Source organism: Motacilla alba, chromosome 26 (assembly GCF_015832195.1).
Source record: "Motacilla alba alba isolate MOTALB_02 chromosome 26, Motacilla_alba_V1.0_pri, whole genome shotgun sequence".
Lineage (NCBI taxonomy): Eukaryota > Metazoa > Chordata > Aves > Passeriformes > Motacillidae > Motacilla > Motacilla alba.
This window is the reverse complement of record NC_052041.1, coordinates 1,075,107-1,100,251: the sequence shown is the minus strand read 5'-3', so window position 1 is coordinate 1,100,251 and position 25,145 is coordinate 1,075,107. Positions and strand designations below refer to the sequence as shown.

Here is a 25,145-nt window from a genome sequence, read left to right as displayed (position 1 = left end):
GGCGCGATGACGCAATCAGAGCGCGCGGTGCGGGGAGAGGGAAGGGCGGGGGGAGGCGAGGTGTGCGGGCCGGGACCTCTCCCCGCGGCGGTGAGTGCGGCCGGGCCGGGCCGGAGCGGGCGGGATGGGACCAGGCCGGGCTGGCGGCCCCGGGCCGCCCCGGGCGGGTGTCGCCGGGGCGGCCGCGCCGCGGGGTCGCGGTGGGCGGGGGCGCCGGGCGGGGCGGGCGCTGAGGGCGGGCGGGGCGGCGCGGCGGCAGCGCCCCCTGTCGGCGGCGGGCGCCGTGCCATGTGGCCGTGCTGGCTGTGCCCGCAGGTGCCGCGCGCCATGGCCCCCCCCAAGGACATCATGACCAACTCCCACGCCAAGTCCATCCTCAACGCCATGAACGCCCTGCGTAAGAGCAACACGCTCTGCGACGTCACCCTCCGCGTGGAGCACAAGGACTTCCCGGCCCACCGCATCGTCCTGGCCGCCTGCAGCGACTACTTCTGCGCCATGTTCACCAGCGAGGTCGGTGCTGCCGCCGGCCCTGGGTGCTCCGTGGGTGGAGGATGCAGGGCCGCCCAGTGCTTGGGCTGTTCTCTGTTGAGCTGCTCAGCAGCTGGGCCAGGATCCCCCCCGTGGGGGCCCAGGATCCCCTTGTGGTGATCCTGCAGGCCACTGGATACTCCCTGTGGTTGCTCAGGATGCCCTCGTTGTGGTTCTAGATCCCTTCGTGGTGGCTGTGGGTGCCTCAGGAACCCCCATGGTGGCCCTGGATTTCTCCATGGTGGCCCTTGGTCTCTGTGAATCCCCCTATGCCGGCCCTGGAGCCCTCTGGAGTCTGTCCTGGTGGCCCTGGAGCCCTTCGAGGTGATTCTGTGTCTTCTTATGTTGGCCCCAGAGCCGTATATTGTGACTTGGTGGGGAGTTAAGAGGTTGTGGCCTTAATTCATGGTCTGCTGTGACTGCCCTGTGCCCAGCGAGCTGCCAGGCTGAGCTGCCAAGCAGGAGAGTTCTGATACATTTATTTATTTTTCTAGTGGTGATTTGTGGTTTCCGTGGTTGCGGGCATCTTTCCTGCCCTGGCATAGAGCTGTGGGAGCCGTGCTGGAGATTCTGGGCAGCCCTTTCAGTGCGAGGGAGGGTGTTTGATGCGTGCTCTGGGCTGCCCTTGGCCCTGGCTGAGGGCTGGGCTGTGCCATGGGGGTGTCACTGGGGCTGGGGTGGCTCTGAGCCCCAGGTGCTGCACCCAGCACATCTCACCTGTGAGCACCTTGGCTCTCAGCTCTTCCCGTGAGACTTGCGCTACCTGTGTGCAGTTTCCCTGAGTCACTGACAGGCACTGCTTCAGCTGGAGCTGGCACTCACTGCTGAATGTCAGATGCTTTGCCTGGCTTTGTCTTTATAAGTTGGAGTCAATCTTTGCAGCTTTTTCTTATGGGAGATGCTTTCCTTATCCTACCACCTTGCCCATGAGCAGGGAGGAACATTGTTAAGTAGCTCACAGGTCCTAAAGCCCTCCCTGCTAGCCCAAGAGTCATTGCAGCAGAGAATGATTTTTTCTTTGTTTTACCCAGGCACGAAGGCTGTGGCAGAGCTCTCTGTGTGCCCACTTTTCTCAGTGCTGTCAGGGCAGCAGGTGTTTACAGTCCTGTGCAGAGAAACCAAAACGATGCGTGTGTGGCCTAACCTCAGACCAATAGATTTTTTTTGTCCATATCTTCATGAAATTTGTACATTTATCAGGTTTGTGCTCTTTCTCTGCATAAAGGAAATGTAATTAGACGAAGAAAACACACAAAGCAAATTCAGTCCCTGGAGGCTGTAGTTCTCTGTTCTCCAGTAGCTCGGGGTGCTCAGCAGTACAGGCAGTATCTCTGCTTCTCTGGGTTTGCCTCTACGTTCCTGTCAGTGCTTTTGACTCCTGGACTTCGTCTAGGCAGTGTGCTGAGATCCAGTCACTCCATGTGCTCCAGAATGTTCTCTGTGGCTGCTAACAAAGGCTGGGGATTGGTGTGCTTTGGGTCTGAGCTGGGATGTCTCTCTTTGCTTAGTTACATTCACGTTAACTGTAACATCATAGTGACCTTCATTCAGACATGTGAATCTTCCTAGGACATTAAATTCTTCCTGGGAAAACAGCTGTGCTCAGTGGTCAGAACTGCTTGCTCTCTCGTGCTCCCACAATGCCTCTGCTTTAAGGGTTTCTTTTCTTTTGCTTAGTTTGTGTTTCTTCCAAACTTGCTTCTTTGTTATGGAAACCCTAAAGTGCCCAACCTGCCGAGGGGCGTGCAATTACAGAGTGTTTGTAGGAGAGCTTCCTTCCAGGAAGGGGCAGCTTGGTGAGCCTCAGAGCTGACATGTTTCCTGTGTGTGTCAGCGACAAGTGTGTCGGAGCCTGTGATGGGACAGTGCTTGGACACTCTCCAGGCACTTGTGGGTGCAGGGTTTGGCCAGGCTGGGACTCCAGGGAGCTCAGAGTGTGTGTGGTGTCATGGACTGACAGGCCCTGCCAGGGCTTCCTCAGCACTCCGTTGCTTGCCTGCAGGTCTGGGGACTGCTTGGCTGCTCTGATGTGCCAGGCTGGGCTGCACGAGGCTTTGTTCAGAATTGATCTTGGGGTTATGCCATGGCATTCCTGGCCTTTTCTCTTGGGGTTATGCCACAGTATTCCTGGTGGCACATCTGTGCATAGCCAGCACAACGCTGTCAGCAGATACTGTTGTCATAAAGAACTGCCTTTTCTTCTCTGTGTCTCAAGTTTCCTTCCTTCTCTCACTTCTGACTTTTAACATTCTAAAAAGTTCTCAGTCTAGCTTAGTATTAATTTCTTCCCATTTTCTGTTCCCGTTTTACAGCGTGAGGAGAAGCCACTGATCACCTGATGAAGCCCAGGCTTTTTACAACACTTTCCTTTGCCCCTCTGCTGAGCAGTGTGGGAAAACTGAAGCACCATCAGTTTAACCTGCTAAGTTGTTAGTTGTAATGAAAATTGCTGAGCAGTTTTATCTCCCCTGGATCTTGGCTGTACACTGGCATTTGTCTTTGTTTGTCCAGGTTAACATAAGTTGGGATCTTTTAAGAGCTGATTACTGGCTCCACCTCAGAAGGAAACTGTTGTGTCTTCTTTTGGAGGCTGTGTTCTAGAAATTGAAGGGTTCTTTCCTCCCAAAGCAGAGAAATATTATTCTGAAAGTAAACAGCTGGTGTTTCCAGGTTCTTACATGGTTAGCTTCTCTGCGCTGTGATTGCTCTCCGGGGTACAGTGAGCCACACGTTAGCACTGTCATGCCAGCATTTCTCTCCCCCTGTGAGAAGAAATTGGGGTTTATTCCAGAGTACTTTTGTGTATCTGCATTAGTAAGGGCAAAAACAAGAAGTAGCCTTGGGTAAGAAAGGAGTTGCAAAATTTTAGACCCATTCTCCTGCTCGATTGACATAGTTTAGCCCCAGGCAGCAGCCAAACCCCTCAGAGCCCCGTGCTTGCTCCCCCACCAGCAAGATCTGGGAGGGAGTCAGACGGGTAAAAGCTGGAAAATTTGTGAGTTGAGATAAAGACCGTTTAATATGGAAAGCAAAAGCCACACATGCAAACCAAGCAAACCCAGGAATTCACTCCCTGTTTCCCATGGGCAGGCAGGTGTTCAGCCATCCCACAGGGAGCAGGGTTCCAGGACACGTAACAGTGACTTGGGAAGACAAAACACCATCTCTGCAAACATCCCTCCCCTCCTTCCCTCTGCCCCCTGCTTTATTTACTGAGCATGATGCCATATGGCCTGGAGCATGCCTTTGGTCACTTTGGGTCATCTGTCCCAGCTGTGTCTCCTCCCAGCTTCGGACGCACCCCCAGCCCCCTTGCCAGCCTGGCAGTATGAAAAGCAGAAAAGACCTTGGCTCTGTGTGACCACTGCTCAGCAATGACAAAAACATCTCCATTATCATCCCACATTCAGCACAAATCCAACACACAGCCCCATGCCAGCCACTGGGAAGGAAGTAAACTCCACCCCAGCCAAACCCAGCGCAATGATTTATGGGTGGAATGGAAAAAGCAACATTGTGCCTCACAAAAGAGCTGTAACCTGCAGCCCCTGCCTTAAGGCTTTCAGCACCTTGGGCATCTTGAGGTACAACTCCTGAGGCCTCACAGTGACTGTCCTTAGTTGTTTTCCTGGATGCTGTGGTTGATTTTGGGGTCTGTACTGCTGCACACTTCCCATGTATGGGCTACTTGACTCCCTTCAGGGAGAGTGAGCAGAGCTCTGATACTAAACAACAAAGTGGGAAACTAATCTGAAATTCTGACAGCAGAGATGTGTCTGGTGGCACTGAACAACCTCAGAAGTAAACAGTGAACACCTTGGAGAGGAAAGCTGCCTGGCCTGTGTGTTGGTTAACATAGTGTGAGCATCATTTTGCATTCTGATCCAAGGATGTGGCTGCAAGGATGGACGAGGGACTGTCTGTGTCCCAGCTGCCCAGCACTGAGCACTGCAGGCAGTTCACTAATGCTGCACACACAGGCTGGAGCTCAGCTCAGAGTCCTCATGAGTCTGAAAGGCTGAGAGAATTGGGATTGTTGAGTCTGGAGAAGACTCTGGGGTGGCCTTCCAGTACCTGAAGGGAACCAACAAGAAAATGGAGAGAGATTCTTTTCACTGGGGTTACAGGAGAAAGGGAAATGGCTTCAAACTGACAGAGAGGGTCCACAGAAGGTCCCTTCCAACCAACACCAATCCATGACTCTGTGTTCAGAATCAAGTTGTCTCCATACTGAGACCCTTCTTTAAGGCATGGTGTTAGGATCCTAATTCTGAATCACACATTAGATGAAGTTACATGAAATACTTCCTTCCTACTAGGCATTCTTAGCATGTGAGCAAACTGAGCAAAATAACAAGCAAGTAGTGGAGTGTAGCAGAAATACAAGGGAAGCAGGAAGTAATCGTCTGTATGGTATTAGTGTTGTCCTTGTGGTTTTTGCTTTGGTCACCAATATAAAGACAGTATGTACACAGCTGGCTGATTGTGGGTCAGGAGCTTCTTTATCACCTCCAGGCTGATGTGTGAAGAACTGGTGCTTTTAGCTATCAGGAGGTCAATAGAAGTTAGTAACATCTTTGATCCTAAATATGTATGGTCTATGTCTTCATTTGCTTATTAGAGCCATCTGAACACCTTGTCTGATCAGTTCTGAACTTTGCTGGCGTCTGTGTCTTTTGTGGTACAAACAGCTTGGTCTTGGTCCAGTAATGTTTTGCCTGGCCCAAGGCAGGAACTGGTTTTAGCTTCTGAATGCAATGCCTGGCCTGTCACACAGCAGGTCAGACAAGGTAATTTGCTGTTCCTCCCCAACTTTGGAAGCCATAAAGGTTGTTCACTGAGTCAAGAAATTTGAAAGGCCTCTTCCCTCAAATTCCTTCAAGGATCACCCTTACTTCCTGTACTTCTCTGCAAGTGTATCTCTGCATGATGGACAGGGCTCAGTCCCAGCAGACATCTCTGCTGTGTCATGAGGTGCCTCTGCAGGAGTAACTTCCACTGCTCTTATTTTCTGTATTCTGTATCACCTCCTTTTTCCCCGGCTGTGGCAGATGTGAAGCTCAGTGATGGTGCTTTGGCCATGCTTTCTGCTCCCTGAGCCTCTGCCCAGCTGGCTGAACCAACTTTGGGCTCATTCTTGGCAAGAGAAGCCACAGGCTTTCATCTGCATTGTGCTTGCACTGGTGCTGACTGCTCCAGAAGTCGCTCTGGTTTTGCAGCATGCCACAGGAAGATCATTATCTCCTGAGGTGCAGCCATGCTGCTGAGCTGGCAGCAGTTGCAGGGTGTGAGCAGTGAGCCCACCAGCCAGTCCACTGGTCAGGAATCATCGGGTGCTCTGCCAGCAGCTCTGTGCTGGAGGCACCGAACCGTGAAACTGATGCTTTGTGAAATATAATCTGTTTTGTGCAAATTTGATGAATTCACAGAATTTGCTGTTCCCAAAGATTGATCGTTGAGAGGATAATGTTCCTTGGGAAAAATAATTATTCCAAAATTAATCATAGAGGTGATTAAATGGTCGGGGGACAAAGGCTGGATTGTGTAAGTGCCATCACTGCACAAACTGTCATTTTACTTTGTTTCATTTTAGGAATGAAGTTCACCATAAGCTTGAAGAATGAGTCAGGAAACTGATGAGTTGAGAAAGCTTTTTCTTTGGCTTGGTTTTAGAGAGGAATGGTGAAGATGTCCATGTGTTGGAAAGGAAAATTACGTGTCAGTAGAATTGACTTGTTCAGGTTTAGGGCTGGACATGCCCAGGGAGAAGTTACCAAAGCTCAGGCAGAAGGATGTCCTACTGACAGGGGCACAGAGGAGCCAAATTTCTGGGCCACAGAGACACTTGGCAAAACTCCCAAAATAAGGAAGAAATTGATAAAGCCAGCTCAGCAGCTGTGCTGAATTCAGCTCTGAATGGGTAGAAGGTAATTCTGGCAGCGGCATGTCGAGACCACTGACTCACAGCCACCAAATCCAGAAGTCCCCTGAATCAGAGGAAGAGAAAGACTGAGCATGGGACTAATTAGCATAAGAAGCAAGGAAATTGTTAAACAATAGAAGATAAAAGGCTAATCAATAAGATGACTAGATAGCTTGTAGCCAATGAACACTGATGCCTTTATTTGCTAAAATGTATTAATAGTAAACCCTTTTTCAGCCTGGCGGGCTTTGGGGATCGGTCCCCAGCTCCCCTTTCTGTGCTGAAGTGAAATGACTCAAATACCCAGATTCTGGGTGTGGATTGGCCTCTTGCACACTGAGTGAAAGAACCTGGTTTGGGCCAACACTTAGTTGGAGACTCCATGTGAACTGCAGCATGTCACCCACATCCAGCTCAGGGAGGAATTCCCTTGGAGTAAAGCTTGGAGTACGGCATGGAGGAGACATTTTAGTAGTCTTGCACAGGTGACACATGTGGTCTCTGCTGACTCAGATCTCAGCTCACAGGTTTTACTGTGCAGTGTGACTGTCCTTTTGATCCAGAAAGAAATTTTGTCTCTTACTCATTTCTGTAAGTAAATCCTGTAGGGAAATTCCCTCCTTCCCTATATCCTTTCAATGAGCTCCAGAATAGAAAGGACAAATCTCTGTGGAAAGCTCTGACAGATCTTATTTTCACACCTGCTGAGGGTTGTGGGCTTTCTGATCACATTAATGATAAATAAGGCTGTGTCTCCCTTTTAATTTACAGCTCTCGGAAAAAGATAAACCCTGTGTGGATATCCAGGGCCTGACAGCCTCCACCATGGAAATCCTGCTGGACTTTGTATATACAGAAACTGTGCATGTGACAGTAGAAAACGTCCAAGAGTTGCTTCCAGCAGCATGTCTGCTTCAGCTGAAAGGTAATTCAAAGATTGGCACAAATTGCATCATTACTGCTGTTTAGCGATTTGGTTTGACCCTCTGTGCATGGAAGAGAGACTGGAGGAGGAATGATGTTTATAAGTAGTTATGTCAAACTTCTCTTTTCTCGTGCACTGTGGTCTCATTGGTAGAGGAACGGATTTGGGTGCAAAACAAAATGGTAAAACAGGTTCCATTCTTTGGGCTCCTGTACTTCTGCAGGAGTGTTCCCAAGAGGAATTGTGAGCTGTATAGCACTCAAATGTTACAGCTCGGTTCGATTATTATAATAAGCACTCCTTGATGTCATTTGACCTGCCATCACAGTATGTCTGGGTCAGTAACAGACTGGTTGCTGACATTGCACATGCACCTATGGAGCTATCCCAGACAATTATCCCAAATCCCAGACAGCTTACCTAAAAGTTATCATAGACCTAAAAATCTGGTGCCATATCCACTAGCAGACACATTAGTGGTTTATAATCCATGAAGCTGACTGTAACTCACATTAGAGTCTTCCTAGTATCAGATTGATGTAATTTTTTCATTGGAATAGAAAAGCCAGAGCTCACACCAGCCCAAACACGTGGTCAAGCTGCTCCAAGTGTCTTCAGTCTCCAAAGCAATACATGCATGTGTATGTTTCTGTAGTACTTTTACTTGTTATTTGGATTGGATTTTCATTATTGCTTAGAACTTTCTATTTTGAAGCCCTTGCCGAAGCAGTGGATTGATAGTAAGCGTGCAGTGCTCATTCACCCCTCCAATTTTCCGTAGGTGTGAAACAAGCTTGCTGTGAGTTTCTAGAAAGCCAGCTGGATCCATCAAATTGTTTGGGCATTCGGGATTTTGCTGAGACACACAATTGTGTGGATCTAATGCAAGCTGCAGAGGTCTTCAGCCAGAAACATTTTCCAGAGGTGGTTCAGCATGAAGAGTTTATCCTCTTAAATCAAGAAGAGGTTGAAAAGCTCATCAAGTGTGATGAAATTCAGGTAAAACCTGAAAAGTACCATTACTGTGCAAGTCATTGAAATAAAACTTTGAAACCAGTCAGTAATTAGTCCATACTCCTGGGATGGACTCCTCACACAGTTCCTGAATTTGAAATCTAATTTTCAGGAGGTGTCTATTTTATTTTTGCTAGTTTGTAATTTTATCAATACCCTGTAGCTTCTCTGTTAGAATTTGTTTTCACACAAGTGTTTCTTGCAAGTCAACCACAGTGAGTTAGTTCCCTTTGCAGAGTTATTGGCCCTTCATTCTCTCCTTTCCCTGGAGAAGATAAGTTGTCTCAGTGCCTACATTTCAGAAGTAACCCCAAGCCTTAACTTCTGTTTGCCTGTTGCACAAGGCATCCTCAGATGGTGCAGGATGGTCTGACTTTGCCAGGGGTTACAGAAAGATTTAGTTGCCTGAAGGTGAGCTTCTGGAGGGTGTGCTATGTGACTGGAACATGTCAAATGCATTTTTCCAACTTCTCTGTGAATAAGTTGAACATTCCCTGGTAATGAGGAGAGAGCTTGACTATTTATTGAGGTGGATTTTGTCCAGAGCTGATGTTCACTGCAGTGGAAAGGCTTGAGGCAATTGCTGCTCAGAATTCAGGGGAACAGGAATGCTTGGAAGCAAACCAGTGTATGGGATATCTTTGGTGGGAATCCTGAAAAGCCAGTACAGGGGTAGCCAGAGGAGAATTGTTGATGTATTCCTTAAAAGTGGTATTCAGCCACACCAACATCCCCTTGTTAGTGAGGCTGCTTGAGGCGAAGCACGTGAAGCAGTGTTGAGGGACCCAGCTCCAGCTGGGACCTGCAGTGGAGAAGGCTGAGTGTGCTTGGTGTTTGACAAGCTGTAGTTTTGTGCTGTGAAGGGCTGAGCTCCTTTGGGTTGTGATGCTACTGGGAGCAGCTTCTGGGCTGGGAGCAGAAAATAATGAGGAACTTCAGAATGACCCAGCCAAGCTTCTTGCGTGATCTGCTCAGGAAAAGTGACATTCCTTGTGGTTTGGAAGGGCTGGTTCAGACCTTGCAGCAGGCAGTGTGTTGGGCATGCACTATTGTACCTTAGGAATATGCGACAAGTAGGTCAAGGGAGGGGATTCTCCCCCTCTCCTCTGTCCTTGTGAGACCTCACCTGGAGTGCTGTGTCTGGGTTTGGGGTTCCCAGCACAAGAAACACGTGGACTTGTTAGAGAGGGTCCAGAGGAGGCCACAGAGATGTTCTGAGGGCTGGAGCCCCTCTGCTCTGGAGCCAGGCTGGGAGAGCTGGGGCTGTTCACCTGGAGAAGAGACAGCTCCAGGGAAATCTTATAAAGGGGCTTATAAAGAAGAGGAAGAGTGACTCTTTACATGAGCAGGGAGTGATAGGACAAGGGGGTAACAGTTTTAAAAAGGAGAGATTTAGATTTGATGTTGGGAAGAAATTCTTCCCTGTGAGGATGCTGAGGCCCTGGCACAGGTGCCCAGAGAAGCTGTGGCTGCCCCATCCCTGGAGGTATCCATGGCCAGGCTGGACCAGGAGCAACCTGGTCTGGTGGGAGGTGTCCCTGCCCATGGCAGGGGGTGGAATGGCATGGGCTTTAAAGTCCCTTCCAGCCCAGACCAGTCTGGGATAAGGAGCAGATCTCTCTCCTGCTGTGCCAGCACAGAGGTGCTGTGTGGAATCAAGAGTGTGGTAGGGGAACACCCTCAGAAAATCTCTGGGCTGCTCAAGAAGTGCAATGACAGGTCCTCACTGTGATCCTGCATTTAGTGTTACTCATCATTTATCAGAAAACATAAATGATTCAATGAACGGTAAAGATGTTAAATATATCTGAGGACATTCAGTTCAGGAGGGAATAAATCAACACAGGATTATTGCATTTAAAGAGGAAGTAGGAAGATTGGAAACAATACAGTAGTCTGCTCTCCTTTTGTGAGCTTTAATTGTCCTTCCCCTGTAATTCCAAGAGAAAGAGGCCATTCCAAATTACACTGTAACAAATATAAAACAATGGTGTAGAAGAATGCCTTAAATAATTAACCTCTGTGGCTCCCTGCTTCAAAACATTCTGCCTGACAGCTTCAAACTGTGTTTCAAAGGGGACCAGTCATAGGCTGGTGGGAAGGCTCAGTCCTTTCATCACAGGCTCATCTTTTATCTTCATATTTAGTCTCAGTTAACAGACTGTGTGATAATAAATTCATGTCTGATTTCCTTTTACGTCGGATGATCTGATAGATATGCAAAAAGAAAACAAAGTCTATGTAATATATAATTTATGTATAAGTAATAAGTAATATATAATTCTTATATATATATATGTGTGTATATATATATATATATGTGTGTATATATATATATATATATGTGTGTGTGTATATATATATATGGGATTTTTACAATTCTTTTGTTTTTGGTAATCACAGGTGTCCAAAGCATCTGTGGTTCTCTAACAGGATCAAATTTGGATGATTTAGTCAGTGTAATCTCCAGAAGTGGTGTAAGCACCAGCATGTGCTGGTCCTAAATGGAGACAGAAATAAACTAGTGATAAAATAAGATAAACAGTAGCATTCATGCTCTGGGATTCTCCACTCTGAAATCCTTTGTAGTTTTTAAAAGGTGGATTGAAACCTTAAATGTACCTCTCTGGCTGGGGTGTCTGAGGGGCGGTGCGTAGGCCCAGGGCTGCTGGGGCCTAGGGCAGACACTTTGCTGTGCAAAGGAAACAGGATTCTAATCATCTCTTTGATAGCACTTTGAATTTTGTTGGATCACAGCTCCTGCTTCAGAAACCTGGGGGAGCTGTCCTGTGAGTTCCCACTGGGCAGTGGATGGAGCTCTCAGCTCCAGGCTCTGCTCCATGCCATAGCGCTCACTGCTCTGGGACTTGGACTGCCCACGGTTGATCTCAGCCGCAGGGGAAAAAGAACACGCAGGTTTAAGTCAAAGAAAGTGAGGGAATTCACTGTGCTTATGGGGATTTCCTGAGGGACTCATAGCTGAAGTGTCCTGCTCCCTTGCTCGCTGTGAAGCGGTGCAGCAGCCTGGACGTTGTGTGCTCCATGGCAGTAGCTCCAGCGTTCTGCTGCCTCCTGACAGGCTGTGCCTCCTGTGTGCAGGTGGACTCGGAGGAGCCGGTGTTCGAGGCAGTCATCAACTGGGTGAAGCACTCCAAGAAGGAGCGCGAGGCGTCGCTGCCGGAGCTGCTGCAGTACGTGCGGATGCCGCTGCTCACGCCGCGCTACATCACCGACGTCATCGACACCGAGGTACGGCGGCCACTGCTGCTCCTGCCTGAGCTCTGCTGGCCCCCAGAGCGGATGCGGAGCCCTTTCTGCTGCTGCTGGTTGGTGACACTGTGCAGCTGTCCCTGCTCAGCACTGCTCTGCTGTCACACTGAGCTGTGTTTGCTGTGCCAGCAGTCACCGCATCCCGCTCTGCGGCCGCAGGGTGCCCTCTCCAGAGCCATTAGTCAGCTGTCTCTGCACATATCCACAGCACCTTTCTCTTGTCATCCCTTACAGTCTTCAAGTGCTTTCTGCTTTCATTCCTAAGCTCTGGCATGTCCCCTTCCCTAGGCTGAAGATTGCTGCCATTGATCTCATGGCTCCTCAGAAGGTGTCTGAGGTGCAGATGGCCAGCAAGTACCTCTGAGTGAGAAAGACAGCGGCTGTGTGGGTCCAGGACCAACACACAGCCAAGAACCATGGCTAACGCTTCTGTTTTCAGTTCTGGGATGCTGCAGAGGCAACCCAAAATGGAGATGATGCAAATCGACAGTCAAGCTTTTAAGTGCAAATTTCATTCCAGACAGAAGTGACCCCAGGCAAGATTTCAAAGGAAGGCCCAGAGAAGGTCAATCTAGCCTTCAGGTTAGATGGTGATAGGATGTACTCAAGGGTTCCTAGCCCTTGTTAGGTGCTGAATGGTGAATGACAGACATTTCTCTATGTCAGGAAAAGGCTGATTTAGCAACAGTCATCTCAGATGTGATAGATTATGGATGTTATTAAATCAGGACAACCTAGTGGGCTGTTGTGTTAGGTTGTGCCAGAGCTAAAGAGTGTTCAGTCAGATTATCGTCCCCTTCAAACTGAAATTTAAGCTAATGGAAAAGGGACTGGTACCAAAACAAATAGATCTGTTCCAAATCCAGCCTGAGACAGAGTGTGTACAGCCCTCAGAGTGAACGTGGAGGGTGACCTGTCCGGTCTATCAGTGCCCTGAGGTGGCACATCCTCAGCTTGGGGCAGTGTGGAGAGTGGAGCGTTGGCCCCATGTGGCTGCCTCACACAGACACCAGGAGCCTGTAGAGGTAAATCTGAATTTACTGAAGCAGCATGTACAATGTACACCCAACACCCATGGGAAAATGAGTGCTGAGCTGAAGGGAGGTTGGTCCAGGCCCTTGGCTAGGGAAGGGAATTACACAGCATTGTGCAAGGAGATGAGGCTGTCCTTGGATGCCCCTCACTCTTCAAGAAGACCTCAGTGTTCCTGTTGCCTCTTCACAACGCCATGTCCCATGTGCACAGTGATCAGGGCAGTAAATCAGCTAAACAGTTTCAGTGTGCTGTGCTGTCCTCTTCTCCAATGGCAGGTGCAGGACAAGTTATGTGAGGCAGATCAAGTGTGATTTCACTGCCAGTTCCCCTTCCTAGTCATACTTCTGCTGGCTTAAATGCAGCTGAAGTGGCTTTTCCTTAGTGTTCCAGTGCAGCCATTTTCTTTAAGGGGCCTTCAGTGCCAGACTGTGAGGATGGAGCCATATCTTCTCAGCAGCACTGAGATCTCTCTGGTCTTCAGTTGCCTTTGCATTCCCCTGCATGCAGTATCTGCACCAGGACCCACACACAAGTCCTTTTCATGCTGTCTGAGCTGATAAGAGTTGGCTTTAGGACAGTTCTTGTGAGGTTTCTTAAAATACATTGCACGTAGCAGTGACTCATGTTTCTCCCCAGCCTTTTATCCGCTGCAGCCTGCAGTGCAGAGACCTCGTGGACGAAGCCAAGAAATTCCACCTTCGGCCCGAGCTCCGGAGCCAGATGCAGGGACCCAGGACACGAGCACGTCTGGGTGAGCAGCAGAGGAAGGACCCTGAGAGGGGCCAGGGCACTGGCAGCTGTTGTGTCAGACACCCTGTCTAATGCCTTGTAACTCTGTTGATGTTCTTCACAGCAGTAACTGGTCATGCCATGGTCCTCAGCAGGACAGAGAGGGACTGGACAAAGGACAGAGGTGCCTCTTTTACAGAGTACTATTGCTTAGTGCCAGTGTGGGTCTAGCTGATTGCCTCTAATCCCAGGCCCCTGCTGTGGCCTTAAAACCAGTTTCTTGAGTTGCTGGTGCCTGCAGATACATTTGTCCCTGCATGCAGCTGTCCAAGAACTGTGGGAAGAGTTTCTTCCTGTCTGAAGAGGCAGGTATCAGAGTCCAAAATAGAGCTGTGAGGTGAGTGGCAGCTGCCTCACAGTGACAGCAAGTTTCCACAGAGAACTGAACAGGGGAAGGTGCAAGGAGGGAGATGGAGATGTGCCTCTTCCCCTTCAGAGGTGCTCTTTTTTTATTCTCTCTAGCCATGTTAAGGCAAATACATGATGATATCTTCCTTTATTTCAGTAACTTCTACCAAGCACAGTCACTGAATTGTTCAGAAAATGCTTGTCTTAGGGCTGTGAGCACTCAAGAGCAACATAAAAGTAGGACTGACCTACAGAAGAAGGAAGTTTTACTGGCTTCTTCTGTGCCATGCCTGTGTCCTGGTGCACTCCCAGGGCACTGCCATCAGTGCCAGCATGGACCACACTCCCTGCAAGGAATCCTCCCTTTGTGCTCTCCAGTGCTGCTGCAGGTGTGGTGGAGAGCGATTCCAAATTCCCTTTATGGCCTCTTTTAGGGGACAGAAAGCAGTTTAACCACAAAAGGAGGAGGGCAGATTAGGTTTGTCAGAGACTGATCAGACTCCTCTGGCCTGAAGGGAGTGTTGTTATGCTGTTCCTGCATAGTCCAGGCCTCAGCACATTTTGTGGGAATTCCTGTGGCAGTTTCCAAGACCTGCACTTCAGCTCAGCCTGTCACTGGCATTAGCCTTCCAGTATCTGAAGGGACCTACAAGGAAGCCAGAAAGGGACTCTTCATCAGAAACTGCAGCAATGGGACAATGGGGAATGGTTTCACACTGAAAGAGGGGAAATCTAGGGAAGAAATTCTGCCCTGGAAGGGTGGGCAGGCCCTGGCACAGGGTGCCCAGAGCAGCTGTGGCTTTCCCATCCCTGGAAGTGTCCAAGGCCAGGCTGGATGGGGCTTGGAGCAGCCTGGGCTAGTGCAAACTGTCCCTGAACATGGAATGACATGAGCTTTAAGTCTTTTCCAACACAAACCATGTTGTGATTCTATAATTTTAGAAAAACTACTCTAAAATTTTAGAATTTTGTGATTCTAAAATTTTAGAAAAACACTTCATTTTATTCTTAGTTGAAATGCTTCACTTGATGAAAAAGACATTAAAAAACTGTTTTATTGTCTAATTGTGCAGGTTAAAACCGCACATTATTGTTGAGGTTCATCCTTTGGATTCAGCCCTAGCTGTTTTAACTGATTCCATACCATCTGATATCAGCAGTGTGTCACTTTAAACTGTGATCAAGGTGTGTATTGACTTTGCATGGGAGGAACTGAAGTGATTGCACTTTTAGCTTTCTTACTGGAAGAGAGGCTTTCCAAGATGTTGGAGCTCTTGTGAATCCTTCCCAATTATTTTTTATATTACTCTTCATCTGAGGTGGCAGCTTTTCTGCTTTGTGACAGACAAAGTCTTGTTAGATATTTGTTGCTTGGTGTTCAGTCCTTGTGCAATGAAAGGCTGGACAATCCTGAATTCTAGTGATAAACTCCCTGTTCCAGAAGGGCCCAAGGAGTCAAGGGGATGCTAAGCTGTTCTAAACCTGAGAGAGAAGCCTGCTTCCAGGCAGTGATTAGAGGGGACGTTGCAACTCTCCAGGTCACAGCTGTTATTAACAGTCATGGAGGAAATAAGAAAAATTCAGAGAATTCATCCCAGAGAAAATAGAGGGAAGGCAATTTTGAAATAAAATACACAAAATTTAAGAGACAGTTCCTGGGAAAATATTTAATTGGTTTTCAAGCTTCTGACAGCCTGACTTGTTTCTCAGTTACGTGATGAACAAAGTCCCCTAAATCAGATCTGGATGTACTTGAGACCAAGAGGAGACTTTGTGTTGTGAGGAGGCTGCAGGGAAGCAGCCATTCTCCTACAGATTCTTTGGGGTGGTGAGAGGTTTGCGAGAAACAGCAGAAAGGGTACAAAAGGAGATATAAAGGAGTGAACTTCACCACCTGTCTGAGGCAGCTTGTCTTTTCAAAGTGCCTCTGATGTTAGGAGAAGCAGCCCTCCAGCAGCCAGCTCCTAACACTTCAGTCAACTGTCTGCCACATGCTCTGAAGCGTTTCTCCCTTCTCTTTTTTGCTGAGCACAGAGGGAGTGTGAGTGCCTGAGCCAGGTTAGGTCCCTTCTCAAGAGCCAAGACAAAAACAGGGATTTAGAGGCAGCTTTGTGCCAGGGAAGGCTCAGAGTTTGTTCAGGTTGTTCCCCTGAGGTGACCCTTTGGTTGTGAAAGGATTGACTTGGCTTTGCTGTCCCTCTGTGCCTCAGGAGCTAACGAAGTGCTGCTGGTGATCGGCGGCTTTGGCAGCCAGCAGTCCCCCATTGATGTGGTGGAGAAATACGACCCCAAGACCCAGGAGTGGAGTTTCCTGCCGGTAAGGGACTGCTTCTGACCAGGCTTTGAGCAAACACTGATCCTGCAGCACCAACAGTCTCCTTGGGCTGTCCCGTGCAATCTGCTGAGGATTTCTGACAGAAATTCTTTAGGGATTTACATGGAGAATGCTGAAACCACTTCAGCTTGCAGAGTGACTGAGGGAGAGGGGGTTGTTGTCATAGACCTGATCAGCTGAGCCTGCAGAGACCTACATCTTGGTTGTGGGAGTGAGAACTATCATGTTTCTTAGTGAAGGGGTGTGAAGCTTTAAGGTTAGTGATGATAATTGGAATGTCAATAGGAATCGTGTAATCAGTGCAGTCTTCAGGCTGCTGCGTGATCCCACTGCTCACAGGGTTTTGGAGCATAATGGGAAGAGAGAATTCCTGCACTGAGGAGTATTTCTGCCCAAACTAAAATCACTCTTATCTCTGTGAAATGGTGGAGAACTGCCTTTTCTTCAGTATCACCAGTCAGGGCAGACTCAGTGTCACTTGGTGTTCCAAAATTCTGATCTTTTTTGGAGGCTGAAAGCTTCATCAAATATTCAGAGTCCCTACTTTTTCCCGTTGCCAGTGGGAAGCTAACAAAATTGTCCCAAATGCATCGGAGGTTATGCAGCAGCACAGGATAAATGACATTTAGTGTGAAATGTTTGAGTGCAGAGAGGCACGGTCCTGAGAAGAGAGCACGGCCCGGGGAGGCGGGCACAGTCACAGTCACTCAGGCTGTGTCCTTTAAATGCATAGTGCTGCCTGCCCTGGGGCAGTGGGCCATTTCCCAAAGGAGCAGCACAAGAGGGTGGAAGAGCAGGTGCTGGTCTCCGTGCCCAGCTCTGTTTCTGTCTGTGACCTTGGTGTTGCTTTGCTGTCCCAGAGCATCACCCGCAAGCGGCGATACGTGGCCACGGTGTCGCTGCACGACCGCATCTACGTCATCGGGGGCTACGACGGGCGCTCCCGCCTCAGCTCCGTGGAGTGCCTGGATTACACGTCGGATGAGGATGGCATCTGGTACTCCGTGGCTCCCATGAACGTGCGGCGAGGGCTGGCGGGAGCCACAACCCTTGGAGGTACGTCCTGGTGACTGCCAGGGCAGAGCAGCCTGTTCAGCCCTGGCCTGAGATGCCCTGAGCCGCTGTGTGAAGAGTGGGCTGGCTCTGGGGGAGGAGGGGAGCCTGAGATTCTGCCTTCTCATCACTGGGATGCAGAAATGGAAAACTTGCCCACATATCCTGAGAGGAGCTCTGCCTCCGCTGCGTTCCTGCAGCATGTATCTGTGAACTGGGGGAAAGGGGCTCTGTGAGAGATTACGGAGTGGGAAGCTCTGAGGGTGGTGACAGTGTTTTGCAACACTGAGCACAGGACACCCAGTACAGCTGTGACCATCCAGTGCTGGAGTGACTGGAACATAAGGAGTGAGGACTTTGGGGAGGTACTGACATGAGGCTCACCATGGGCAGGGTTTGGTTTGGGCATGGCAGTGTTTCAGTGGTTCTGCAGCATGAAAAAGAAATAGCTGGATTGTGTGTGTTTTCTTTCATCCATCAGCAAGAAGCAGATTTAAGGGCCAGATGGAACTTGTGTTTGTTTGTTGGGCCTGTGAGCCAGGTTGAGGAGCCTGGGTTCATCTTGGCTCCTGGTGTGCCATGGTCTGTTTTCTGTGGTTTGCAGTCCGTGTTCCGTGTGTCGGGGCCCTGGTGCTCCGTGCTCCTGGCTGACTGGCTGGGTCCCACCTCTGTCCCTGCAGACATGATCTACGTTTCGGGTGGGTTCGACGGGAGCCGCCGTCACACCAGTATGGAGCGCTACGACCCCAACATCGACCAGTGGAGCATGCTGGGAGACATGCAGACAGCACGGGAGGGAGCAGGGCTCGTGGTGGCCAATGGAGTCATCTACTGCCTGGGTAGGTACCCTCAGCACCTCTGGGAGCTGTGCAGAGCCTGCCTTTTTACTCAAGTGACCACTCAAGTGCTGCCTGAGCAGCCCCAACCCGTCACATCCGTGTCAGAAGAGGTTTAACCTCACGGCTGTGTCAGTGAGGGCTGCCTGACCTCGCTGTTCCCATCACAATGGCTTGGACTGCAGCTGCCACATCACTGCAGGGAATGCTGCAAACTGCAAATTAAGCACAGTTTGCACACACTTCATTTGAGGGATGGCAGGAGTGTGGAGGATAAGCAATGCCAGCTGAGGCTTTGTGTGGCCTGGGCAGTGTCTAAATGCCCAGAGATAAAGCAGGTAGCTGTGGGACAGAGGGTGCGCCTGCAATGGTGGCTGTAGTGCTCCAGAAATATATCCTGGGCTGTCTGTTCTCCACCTTCTTCCTGTAGCACTCAGTTTCAGAGCACTGCACCAGCTGTGGATATAATGAGATTGCCAGAGGACAAAAGACTCTGAAGCTTGTTCTGTGGGTCACCTTCTAGGCCCCAGAAAAGGCAGGCCCAGCATTGCACCCACATCTGTTGCAGCCATGTTCCTGGGGATGTCACAGATCTTAGGCACTGGTTTCAGAGAACCACTGGATGGTTTGGGTTGGAAGGCACTTCATCTCATTCCACGCCCTGCCATGGGCAGGGACACCTTCCATTAGACCAGATTGCTCCAAGCCCTGCCCAACCTGGCCTTGAATAAACCAACCACATTCATTCCTCTTCCTCATGCTGTTCCCCAGGGTAGATGACAGCACACTGTTCCTTTGCTGGGGCTGCACAGAGATTTTAGTATCTGCTTGTGAAACAGCTCTTGAGAGATCCCAACCTACACCATTCAGCCTGGTGCAGCTGCAGCACAGACCTGGGAGCTGCACATCTGCAGGGCTGCAGCAGCAGTGGCCTCAGTGTGCTCAGAGGCAGTTCCATAGGGCTGGCCTGGTTTGCTGCTTTGGGGAAGTGATGCTGTCCCTCATGGCCCAGTGCAGTGTGGGGGCAGAGCTGGCTCTGGGCTGGCTGCAGGATCCTCTGCCCCACCAGGATGGGCTGTGCTGCTGGCAGTGCCACGCTGTGCTCGGGGCCACCAGGCGTGGTACTGCTCTCTGCACAGAACACGTTCTCCCCGGGTGAACCCCATGGCTTGCTCCTGTGTTTTGTTTCAGGAGGCTACGATGGGCTGAACATCCTGAATTCTGTCGAGAGGTATGACCCTCACACTGGACACTGGACAAATGTCACTCCAATGGCCACTAAGCGCTCAGGTAAGAGCCCACAGTGTCACCGTTGAGTCAGAAATGACACAGATAAATGAATGACACACTCCATGCATTTTCAGAAGGCTAATAACAATTTTATTAGGAACCCATTCCTTTTTATACTCTAGTTCACTATAGGTGGACCCGATTGGTCCTTTAACCAAAACACCATCACCATTGGCTAATTAGGAAGACACCCATCTGTAAACAACCTTATGGGAAAACAACTTATTACAAACACCACCTGTGGATTGTTTAGTATTTAACTATCATTCTTTCTCTCCAGCTCCCTCAGACCAATTAATGGAAAAGCTTATCTAGCTTTCTCTCTCTGACCAGACTGTCACATCCACACCCACAGTGCCTTGAGGTCAGTGTGTTTCCTGCTGCACTGAGGGAGCAGGCACTGCTGCTGTGTTCTGCTGCACTAGAGGATGCTCTGGCCCCAGTGGGTGGGTTGGCTTTGAGAAAGGATGGTTTTACTGGCTTGAATTCCCAAGAGAAATATTAATTTTCACATCCCAAGCCAAGGTGTATATAGAGGAATGCAGTGGCAGGGTTACAGGTTACAGGGAGGCAGATGAAATGCTGGGTGACTTCCACAACTAGGAGCAATGCCTGGCATGGAGAGGAGCTCCCAAGGCACAGACTGACCACGGTGCTGGGTCAGTGCTCATCAGCTGCACGGGGCATGGTGAAGGCAGGTGTGCCCTGCCAGGCTCCTTCACCTGAGCCCTGCTCTGGGGCAGCACTGCCACAGCAGTGTCACCCAGCAGTGGGGTTACACAAATGGTGCGGTCACACAATAATTATCCCCCAACAGCTCTTCACTTGTCTCTCTGCCTGGTGTTTTATCCAAGCTTTAAGCTGGCACTTGTATCTAGGACAAAAATACAGTTTAAATCCTAATTTTGGAGTATATTTCTGTTTAAACTGTCCTTCATTTCTCAGAGGGGTTGTCATGGGGCTCCTGTAGCTCCTATGTGCCCAGGCGTGTTGACCTCCTGCTCTGGCTGTGTGCCTCAGGCTCCTGCCCTGCCCTCCAGGCCATGCTGGTGGGCTGCCCTGGCCCTGCCTAAGTGTGCAGGAAGGTTGCTCTGTGCCTGCACACCTGTGTGCCTCCCAGTGCTTACAGTTATGTGCTTAGACCCTCTTCCAAATCCCTTTTGAAGTTGCTTTTTCTCTGCTTCTTTCAATAACTGGCCCTCACAGCCAGCCTGGGCAGCACTGCTCCATGTGATCCCTGTGCAGTGGTCCTGGTTAGGGACAAGTACTGGGTACTCAATAAAACTGGGCTCTGTATGAAAACATTTCCGTTTTCTTGTGCCTGCTGTGGCATTTACCAAAACCCCAACCTTTAAATATTTATTCCTGTGACAGGGATATTCCTGTTAAGTGTTGGTGTATCTGCCAAGAATGGATTTGATTTAGGAGTTGGGCACTTTCCACATCCAGGAAGGCCATACATATAAAACACAGCATGAAATCTGCAGGTTTTTCTGGGTCAGAGGCACCATGTGAGGTCAATCCATGAATCTCTAGGAAGCTTGAGGATCAGATGGCTTTCCTCAAGGGGCCCGCTTTGGGCACCAGAGAAGGCTGACTTTGGACAAGACCAAAAGCAGAGTTCAAGCTTTCTACAACAGGCATTTCCCAGGTCTGTGCTCCCCACAGGAGCTGGAGGCTTTTGCAGCATGAGCTCCTTGGTGCCACAAGCCAGCAGGAACCTGGTGAGGCTCTTGACCCCAGCACTGGCTCACCTGGTTCCTTCATTGGCACTGTGACCTGGAGTACCAAGATCTGAAACATGGCCCAAGGGCCTTTTCTTGCTCAAGTTTTTGTGCTGCCACTCTGGTAATTACACCCCTAACTACTCACACCTTAGGTGTGAGTGCTGGTGACCTTGGGCCCTGCAGGATTTCTTTTGTCCCCACAAAACCCTCTAAGATTTATCCACGTGCAGGTGTTTGAATTCCGAGACCAAGACTAAGAGTAATCTTGGCTTTATTCACAGAGATCATTTCCTCCTTGTTTCTTTTCATCTCTTAGGACAGGTTCTGGAGGGAGGCTGCCTCTCAGAGACCTTGGCCATATTGCATTGCTGGACCCAGTTAGGCCTTGGTTTGGTCTCTTCAGCCAAAGCTCCTGGAGAGCCCACTGGGCCAGCCTGGCCATTCCCAGCTGTTCTGAGGCTCTCAGCAAGGACAGGCAGGGAAAGGCAGGATGTGTTTAGTGGAACAGAAAGTCTCTTATACCCTGTTTGTAAAGAAACAGTCCCATGCCAGGATAGCTGGCTCTTTTCCTTCAGGATATTCATTAGTGCAAGAGTTCGTGTGGGTGGTGACAGCCTAACAGGGCTGACTGTGCTCCCAGGAGCAGGAGCCTCTGAGGCCACCGAGTGCATGGTAATGTCACAGTGTCCTCCAGTGCTGCACCTGAGGGGGCTGCCAAGGAGGAACCAAGGCTGGTGGGAGTTGTTTGCTGCTGGTTTCAGAAATTCCCAGTTGGAGCAGCATATTATTGTCTGCTTTCACTGTGAGAACACCTGTTCAGGCAGCTGCTCCAGCCACCTCTGCCTCTGCAACAGTGTAGAAAACCATTTTCATTTTGTCTTCCAGAGGAGTAATGTCAGGGAAATCCCTCCTCCAGCTTTGCATGGAGCAGTGTGCAGCTACTCCCCAGGCCACAGCCAGGAGCTGGGTGACACCAGGGACTCGGAAGCACCAGAGGACCCTGTCTCTGGCTGACAGTCCCAGCCAGCTGCCTGCCAGCAGAGTGGGCCTGGGGCTGCTCTGCTCACACACCTGTGGTCAGGTGTCAGCCCAGGTAAACCTCCTTGTGCTGCTGTGCTGCCCAGGCCCCCCATGCCACAGAGTCAGCAGTGTTCAGTGGAGTGAGATGTTTTCATGTTTCGTATTGGAGACAGTAACAACAAAAGGCATGGTTATCAGCTCTTCTGGGGGAGGTACAAGCATAAAACAGTCCTGTGGAGAGGGAGGAATCGACCTGTTCGCCTTGTGGCAGCGAGCCCGGTGCTGCCGCTGTCACTCGTGGGTGTGACTGTGCCACCTTCTCTCCACAGGGGCTGGCGTGGCTCTGCTCAATGACCACATCTACGTGGTGGGTGGGTTCGATGGCACGGCACACCTCTCCTCGGTGGAGGCCTACAACATCCGCACCGACTCCTGGACCACGGTGACCAGCATGACCACGCCCCGCTGCTACGTGGGGGCCACCGTGCTGCGGGGCCGGCTCTACGCCATCGCCGGGTAAGCCCAGGGCCCTGCAGCTCTGCGTGCTCAGCAAGTGACCCCAGGGGACGCAGCTGCTGCCCCTTCCACGGGGCCTCTCCTCTGCGAGAGGAGATACCCACAGGGTCACTGTGCCCAACAGAACAGGCAGCACAAAGGTCCAGTATTGTATTTGCAGGGAATGCCTGACGAAGGCAGGAATGATCAATCTGACTCCATGTTCTCAGAAGGCTAATTTATTACTTTATAATACTATATTATATTAAAGAATACAGTACTATACTATACTAAAGAATACAGAAAGGAAACTTACTAAAATACTGAAAAGATAATCATGGAAACTCGTGACTCTTTCCAGAGTCTCGACACAGCTTGGCTGTGATTGGCCAAAGAGTCAAAACAACTCACACCAGAATCCAATGGAACAACCTCCAAACACATTCCACATGAGCAAAACACAGGAGAAGCAAATGGATAAGAATTGTTTTCCTTTTCTCTGAGGCTTCTCAGCTTCCCAGGAAAAAATCCTGGGCGAAGGGCTTTTTTCAGAGAATGTGAATGCCGCAGTCCAGGGCCCAGGCAGGAGGGAGAGCGGCAGCAGACAGCAATGGCAGCCTGGTGCAGGGGTTATAATTTGGGCTATTCCAGCCTCCCAAGAAGAGCTCTGAATGACTCTGCCTCTTCCTCCAGCACCGTCCTTCATGTGTACCTTTCTGTCCTGGCAGATACGATGGCAACTCACTGCTGAGCAGCATCGAGTGCTACGACCCCATCATTGACAGCTGGGAAGTGGTCACCTCCCTGGGGATGCAGCGCTGCGACGCGGGGGTCTGCGTCCTTCGGGAGAAGTGATCAGAAGGGAGCTCACAAAGAAAAACATTCTAAAAAGTCTCGGCCGGAGGAAGAGTCCCAAATGATTTGCAGTGACTGTTCTTGAGAGTTGTTTATGCTGTGGGAATAGGCACCAGAACAGCAGCTTTCTGTGCTGCTTGTGACTAGAGCATGTGCATAACTGTGTGATCTCAGCAGTCATTTGAAGTCAGGGGCTCTGTGGGAAGCTGGAGGAAGGGGATGAATGGGTCAGGAGAAGCTGCACTCTCTGCTGTTCCTGTGGCTCAGTCTGTGGGCAGAGCAGAGTTGTCCCAGCCTGGTCTCAGCCAGCCTGGTGACCCCTCCCAAGGACATGTACATACCCCTGGGTCACCCCTTCAGCCACCGCAGGGCCCCGCGGGTCCTCGGGTCGCTCTCAGCCATGTGGATGTGTGAGAGTGAGTCCAGCTGCTCTTATGTTCCAGCTTCAAATCATCGTGTACGTCCTGAATGTTCCGACGTGCTCCCGAGCACAGGTGGCTGCAGAGCCAGGCTGGGTGACGTGTGAGGGGCCCTGCGCTGTCGCTGTGGCTGCAGGGTCCTCGCAGGGCTGCACGCAAAGGAGTCGAAGGTTAAAGCTGTCAGCTACTGTGACCAGAGCCTGAGGCCACAGGGGCAGAGGCAGGGGAGGAGCTCGCTGCCTGCCACAGAAGCGTCTGCAATGTTTGTGCTCTTGATCAGGTGCTCAGCAAGGTTCATCACATTCTGTTTCCTCAAAAAGCTTGACAGCTCCAGCTGCAAATGATGTGTGGCACTGAGAGCTTGGCCGTACCTGTGCCTCACCCTGTGAGGAGGTCACCTGAGCTGAGGCCAGGAGAGCAGGGACACAGTGGCTGCTGCCCACCAAGGTCCTGCTGGGTGAGTCACTGGGGTTTGTCCCCAGACAGACCTGAGTCCAGCACACCCAAGGCAGCCTTTCACTCAAGTTCATCGTGTTGGTTTTTCTTTGATCTAGGATTTTTCTGCTTCCAGGGCTGTTCTGGAGTGACATCCAGGATCCCGTTTCGCCCTTTGTTCTCAGCTGTTTATTCCGCTGTCTCATAACTCCACATCCTGTGACACTTGCTATCCCTGGCCTGCCCCGTGAGCCCAGGAGAGGCTCCATCAGTGGCTCACAGCAGCTCATGGAGCGCTCCCTGCTCAGCATGTCCTGCCTCACTGCGTTCCCGGGAGCACGGGCTCCCCTCTGCCATCAGCTTGGCCCCACAGTGCCTGGGCTCCCTGTAGTGCTGCTCGTTGAGCTTCCTGCTGACTCCTTGCTTGGGGACAGGGTGGGATCAGGGATGTGGTAGCATGACCTAATTATGCACTTTCAGCCAATGCTCTGACCTTCTGCGTTTGTTTCTATCACAAAAGTGTTCTGTGGTTTCGTTTCCTATGTTTATTTTTTAATGAAAGTATAAAGAATAAAATATTTCCTGAGCCAGTAGGAGTTTAGCTTCTGTTCTCTACCTTCCAGACATATGACTGACTACTCTGTGGAGGGTTTGTGCAAACCCTGTGTTAGACAGGCAGCTACCCTCGGGTGTGTCTCTGCCCTGCTGCTTCAGCCCAGTAATGACAAACAGCTGCTCCAGCTGTGAGATCTGTGGCACAGAGTTCAGCCAGGCCTGGAGGGCTCCCTAATCAGGGAATTTCTTGCAAGGTCTGTTGGAGAAGAGCGTGGAGCAGAGAGGAGGAA

At 50.3% G+C, this 25,145-nt stretch overlaps 1 protein-coding gene across 1 annotated transcript; it reads left to right on the top strand.

The window, feature by feature from the left end:
* KLHL12 (kelch like family member 12) lies at window positions 1-24,896 on the top strand. Its single transcript, XM_038162486.1, has 12 exons — window positions 1-90; window positions 316-513; window positions 7,226-7,379; window positions 8,161-8,378; window positions 11,493-11,642; window positions 13,335-13,449; window positions 16,046-16,152; window positions 17,031-17,226; window positions 17,904-18,062; window positions 19,251-19,349; window positions 22,426-22,612; window positions 23,320-24,896. Exons 1-12 carry the CDS (start codon window positions 7-9, stop codon window positions 23,444-23,446), a joined length of 1,794 nt encoding a protein of 597 aa, XP_038018414.1. The 5' UTR covers window positions 1-6; the 3' UTR covers window positions 23,447-24,896.
* The last annotated feature ends 249 nt before the right edge of the window (window positions 24,897-25,145 follow it).